The sequence below is a fragment of the Alosa pseudoharengus genome, unplaced genomic scaffold, assembly GCF_046254945.1.
Source record: "Alosa pseudoharengus isolate Yale_2024_CS ecotype anadromous, Long Island Sound unplaced genomic scaffold, YU_APseudo_1.1 YU_APseudo_1.1_scf_6, whole genome shotgun sequence".
Taxonomy (NCBI): domain Eukaryota; kingdom Metazoa; phylum Chordata; class Actinopteri; order Clupeiformes; family Clupeidae; genus Alosa; species Alosa pseudoharengus.
Genome location: NW_027468848.1, coordinates 27,261,936 through 27,267,985, shown reverse-complemented (window position 1 = coordinate 27,267,985; position 6,050 = coordinate 27,261,936). Strand labels below are relative to the sequence as shown.

Below are 6,050 nucleotides of genomic sequence, written 5' to 3'. Positions count from 1 at the left end.
TGAATAGCACACACTTTTCCTGGGCATCAGAGCATGTCCGCTGAAAAAAAGTGAATCCATTACTATTTATTACCTGAAGTCTGCAATCAGGCGGTATATTATCTGTTGCATGATTTCTGTTGGCTGGGGACAAATAGGCACAAAGTAAATCTGAGCAGGCAGGATAAGGCTTTACTGACATGATGGTGTCTAGTGTGACACAAAAGATGTGTCAGTACGTGTCACTTCATGTGTGCCCCCCCCCCCCCCCCCCTCCATACACACCACCACCATTTTCTCCTCTACCCATCATGCTAGGTCCTTTCTAGTGTCCTTTCCTCCATTTGGTAGTGTAGAATCTCCAAAGAATCCAAAATGGAATGTAAGGGGAGGGGCAGCAATTTGCATGATGGTCCCAAATCAGGCTCTAGCTAAAAACAAATATGCACAAGATTGAACCCCTAATATCATGATAAGTCTTGCACATATGACTTTAGTGTACTGTATAGTGTTTTTTTATCTTTAATCATTCCGGTATGAGGCAGTAATTTGCTGGCCTACAGAGCAGTTGGAAATGTGAGTCCCAGTAAAATTATGGTTAACAAACTTTTGTTTAAAAAAAAAAAAAAAAAACTTTGATGGTGTTGACTCAAGAAAATGCCATTTATCAAGTTATTTCTGATCAAATGTGAAGTGATCTATCACTTTGATTTTGACCATGTGACCTTAACACCAACTAAAACGAATGAAATTCCTCCCCAGTCATGTACAACCCCAGGGTGAAGTGTCAGACTGTTTTTCTTCCTTTTTTTCTTTTTGAGCAGAGAAGAGAATGGTTGGTTAATTAATGTGTTGGCATAGTTCTGCGTTCTATTAGGCAAATTCCAGTAATTTTGTGTGTATAGTTTTAAAGGATTTTCTGGGGTGTTCCGTGTGGAATAAAAGTTGTACTCTGCTGTGTACAGTTACATTTTTTTTTTAATTATGAAATTGTACTTGTTTCTATTTTTTGTGTGATGGTTTAAAAAAGAACAAAATTATTTTAAAAAATGTAAAGGAAAATCTTAGTATTTTTTTAGTTTTCTTTTTTTTTGGTCTTAAAATATGGAGGAGACAGGATTTTATTGTTGAAATAAAACCATGGACTGCTGATGTAAGCTTGTATTTTCACTTTGTGTGTGCGTGCGTGCGCTATATCAAACTAGTATTCAGATGCATGGATCAGGGTTCCCACAGTCATGGAAAACCTGGAAAAGTCATGGAGTTGTAAAACCCCATTTTTCAGGCCTGGATAAATCATGAAATTCAGTCCATTTTTTGAAAGTTTTGGAAAAGTCATGACATTTAATTTTGCCATACAAAGGACGTTGATAGGAGTGTACATCATGTCACAATTTGATTGGTTCCTTCATAGATATAGAATGGTAGGGGAGAAAACACATTTTTATCCAAACTTTTCTTAATTAGCCCCACACCAGCGTAGCGTACAGTAAGCTATTTTGTACTTGTAGGCTGTGAAAAGTCATGGATATTTTATTCAAGGTCATTTAAAAGTCAAAAAAAGATTTTTGCAATTTTGTCAGTGAAAATGGGTGGGAACCCTGATGGATGTTCAAAACTAGTATGACAGCTGAACATGTAACAGCACACATACAATGATAAATAGTCAGTGCTGACCTTTACAGGTTGAGAGTTGAAATGAGAATGCTAGAGAACATATGATCTCTGGTGAGCTCATCTTCACGACTTTCATAATTGTATAGTGTGACAAGATAAAGTTTACTTCGAGATCAAGTGTTCTATCAGTATCTATGGATATGGGTAGAGACTTTTTCAGACTTCCTGTTGAAGCCACAGCCATTCTAAGAACCGAAACCATGCTGAGCAGTAACACTAAAGAAGTGAGCGCCCCACATGGGTGAAATGGTATGAAACAGAAAGTATTAAAGTGCCATGATATGTGCAGTAGAGTCTTTGGCTCTTTGTGTTTTAGAAGCAAAAGATGTTTATTGCAATACAACAAAGTAGTGAGGATGAAGGCATCATGGCCAATTATAACAGAAATACCAGTGTACAAGTAAATACAATGATTACGGCACGGGAGACGAGACGTTTAAAAAGATATCTGGTGGAGGGCCAAATTCTCAGACTCCTCATTTCTACTTTCTATTATGCACATATGAATTTGACTACAAGAGATTGTGACTTGAATGAGCAAAGAATATATGCTCAATATTAAAGTGCTTTAAAGCCAACTATGGAACTAAGATGTATAGCAAAAATTGGGATACATGTGTGCTGTTTATGTAAAGGCAAATTTTCAAACATGAACTTAATAAACAACATCTCTGAATAGGCCTACTTACTGAATAAGGAACACAGAACAACAAACTATATACTAACTGAAATCATTAGTATCAGGCCATTACACGACTTGCTGATGCTAAATTGATTAAATTGCCCTACAGATGAACTAGTAGAAAGCAGTGAATTACCCTACAGGCTATTAAATCAGTTACTATCAATGTTGACAAACAGACAGGTAGCATACTGCTGACTGTATAGATCATAGAAGTGGGTATACTGCTTACTATATAATAAAAGTGGAAATCCATCAATCACAATGTGTTGACTTAAACTCCAGGTGTTTCAGAGTGATTGTTTTTCAACCGCATTTTGTCCTAAGAGCCCAAATTCATTCATAGTGTGCACAAACCCTAGACTGCAGACAGGTGATCTCATCCATTTTGACCAGTTCATCATATTTTATATCCCAGTCCGGAACGACTTATGTGGCAGAACAAAGTCATAGAGAAACACATACCCAGGACCTAAAAACAGAGATGTTGACGTGAGAAGCAAAACCCCATCAGGCCAAAATAGAACACATTTGATTTCCGTTTTGGACTAAGTGGGTTACTCATCTATGTGGTCTCTTTTTCAAATTAAAATAGTAATATTTTTGACATACAGGAAATGTAAATAGGTTTTAATGAAAAGGCAAAGGAATGACTTCCTAGCTATCTATAACCTTGTTAAAAGAGTGTTATTGTCAATCTATTAGATGGCTATTAAATATTGTATATTACTGCTATAAGGAAAAAGATGTCACCAACGCGTCATCTGACTATAGCCTACCTCAATACTGCAGATGACAATCACACCAATACCAGTGTTGAGCAGGTTGTCTTCAAACCAGGTCTCCATCATAGTGTGGCAACCCTGATATGAAACAAATGGAATACTACAGTATTAGGATCTCTGACAACACCGCAGTTATATTATCTAACCACAAAATCACACATCACAATTGATCCAGGTATATAGGTTGGTCGTTGGTCATAACTAGCTATAACTAGCAGGTCAATGTTTGGCTATAATCATGATCATGTGACAAAACACCTCTCATGAGAAAAACTCATGAGAATCTAAATAAGAAATAGAAGAAGAAAGGAAAAAATGCAGCTTATTCTAGCCAATCTATCATACCTTTTCCCAGTAGGGGCCAGTGGCATTGCAGGAGGAGGTCTGTTCACAGCATGACGATGGTGTCTCGCCCTTCCAGTCTTTCCAACTTTTCACTCCACAGCATTTAAACTGTAAGCAAAAAAGCACATATGACCACATCAGCTCTCATACTCTCTCTCACACATGCACGCACACGCGCACGCGCACGCACACGCACACGCACACGCACACGCACACACACACACACACACCATGCCTGACAGAGAAGAGGGACATGAAGGTTTAAAGCCTCACTGTTTTCTGGAAGAGGTCCCAGTCATCACTGACCACTCTGACAGTTCCATTAACGCTTGATTTATGAGATTGTCTGGCTTCCTCCAGGCTTTTGTTGAGGTCGTTTGTGATTTTTTCGCCAATCTGTGAAGCAAAGGGCATGGCTGAGTTCTCATCACTGTGGGCTGTTTTGGTTAAAGCACTGGGGTTTTCCTCTCCTAATCCTAAGAGGAAGTGTGCAGTAGCCAAGGTACTATATGTCCAGTCAGTACATACAATTACATACAGGAACATGAAAACTGACCATTGCTGGCCATCTTTTCATATGAATAAATATTGTGTCCTCTTTGGCTGTAGGAATACTTACATCTTTTTCATAGACGAGGAGGATACAGGCTCCAGCCAGCTCTATCAGCATCACAACAAATAACAAGATGAAAAACTAGGAGAGGAAAACAGTCTGCAGTTAGTCCTGTCCCATCATCATGAACAACACATATAATAATAATAATAATAATAACCAGATATTGGACTGTAAAAGTTTCATATAAGATCAAAATATTAAAGGTTATTGAAATGGCTCAATGCATTTCAAGGCACTCTACGATTATCTATCTGGTCACAGGTGTCAGGATGTGTGTGTGTTGTGTGAGTGTGTTTTTTTGGTGTGTGTGTGTGTGTGTGTGTGTGTTGGGGGGTAGGGGGGGGGGGTTCCTCTAATCACCGTGATCAGTAGGCACCGGTTCTCTTTGTAGGCGCCCAGGAATCCCAGGAAGGACACGCAGGTGATGACGATCCCAGCGATGATGAGGATGTTCGTGATGCTCATGAACGGCAGGGAAGGGAGCAACGAGGAAAACTTGGTCTGCGTCATCATGAATATCCCAAAGCCAAGTATCGCTGCCCCACAAACCTGACACAACATGATGGTAGATAGGGATACATTACATACCAGACAGCCCCTCACAACATGTAACAACTCTAGTAACTTTAGAGTATTATCTGAACTAACACTTATAATATCAGTTAACAGATGTGCTACTATTATCATTTCCCTTGTCACATTTCTGTTAGAGGTAGAGTAGGGTGAAGCCATCATACCATGCAATTTTTTAGAATTGAATTGCCTTTGTAGAATTGAATTGACTGTTGCACAATAAATTGTATATATAATCAGAATGGTTGTAATGAGAATAAGTTTGAGGATACATACAAAGAATAAGAAGTTGGCCACACACATCGTGTATTTCAAACACTTGAGGCAAGACATCTTGACTTGTTCAGTTCTGTAAAGTAAGGGGGGAAAGGCACATCAAATGTTAGCTAATAGTTCAGCACATCCTGCCATGACACGAGAATGATTTGTTTGTAGATACACACACACACACACACACACACACACTGCATGCACTGCATTGTTCAAAAATAAATGTACGATTTTAATGACTCAGACATTCAGTTTCCCCTTTCTCTTGAAAAATGGTCAAGCTTGTATAACTATTCTGTCTAGAGCCCTCACCCTGATGTTTCCTGTGAACAAAACCTTCAGTTCATGAAAATAGGTGCATATATGTAAAGATTTCCGTATACACCCAGATGAACTCTTAAGTATGTAATAAAAAGGTAAATCATTTGGTTAGTGTTTATGACGACAGTGTCAGAACATGCTGAAATAAAATATTGAGTTTTTCTGTCCTCATTAATATGTTTACTGTACAGAACTGTATATGTTTTTTTATGTTTGATCAGTCAAGATATGGCACTTTTTGATGATAACAAACATTACATAACTTATATATATTTTTTAGTTAAACTACATTTCAAAACAGGCCAAAATAAAAATCTACTTTACAATCACTTTATTAGTAATCACATGTGAAACAATATACTGCCAGTTAGTTTTACGGAACTTAACGCCATATCAACGCACAATTGTTATAAACAACAAATACACAGGTAGGATTATAAAATGAAAAAGAGGAACTCAACTATACACAAAAATAAAGTTAACTTGTAAAGTTTCACACATTCTTACCTCCTCAGCTAAAGTTCTTTGTAAACCACACAACCAGACAAGTAGAACTATTGTTAGGTGCACGGAAAATGTCTCCCTTCACTTTGCTGGTCACACTCAGTTTAGTCAATTTTCAGAGCGTCACCATGCATCATCAGTTGACATGACTTCCTCAACAAGTGTACCGGATGTCGGTTGAGTAGAAAAAGAAGCCAAAGTCTTAGAAAGGTAGCTGATAAGAATAGACCTGGTGCTCGGTGATGGAGCCAGAAAAATGCTTTGGCCAATGTTTTTCAACTGTGAAATAGTGTGAGTT

The 6,050-nt window shown here is 38.1% G+C and overlaps 1 protein-coding gene across 1 annotated transcript; it reads right to left on the bottom strand.

The window, feature by feature from the left end:
* Positions 1–1,960: 1,960 nt before the first annotated feature.
* Positions 1,961–5,892, bottom strand: LOC143106630 (leukocyte surface antigen CD53-like). The gene is made up of 8 exons (XM_076270997.1): positions 5,756–5,892; positions 4,934–5,006; positions 4,445–4,633; positions 4,088–4,162; positions 3,742–3,864; positions 3,469–3,576; positions 3,118–3,201; positions 1,961–2,810 (listed from the first exon to the last, which is right to left on the bottom strand). The coding sequence occupies exons 2-8, from the start codon at positions 4,988–4,990 to the stop codon at positions 2,739–2,741; spliced, it is 708 nt and encodes a 235-aa protein (XP_076127112.1). The 5' UTR covers positions 4,991–5,006; positions 5,756–5,892; the 3' UTR covers positions 1,961–2,738.
* Between the last annotated feature and the right edge of the window lie 158 nt (positions 5,893–6,050).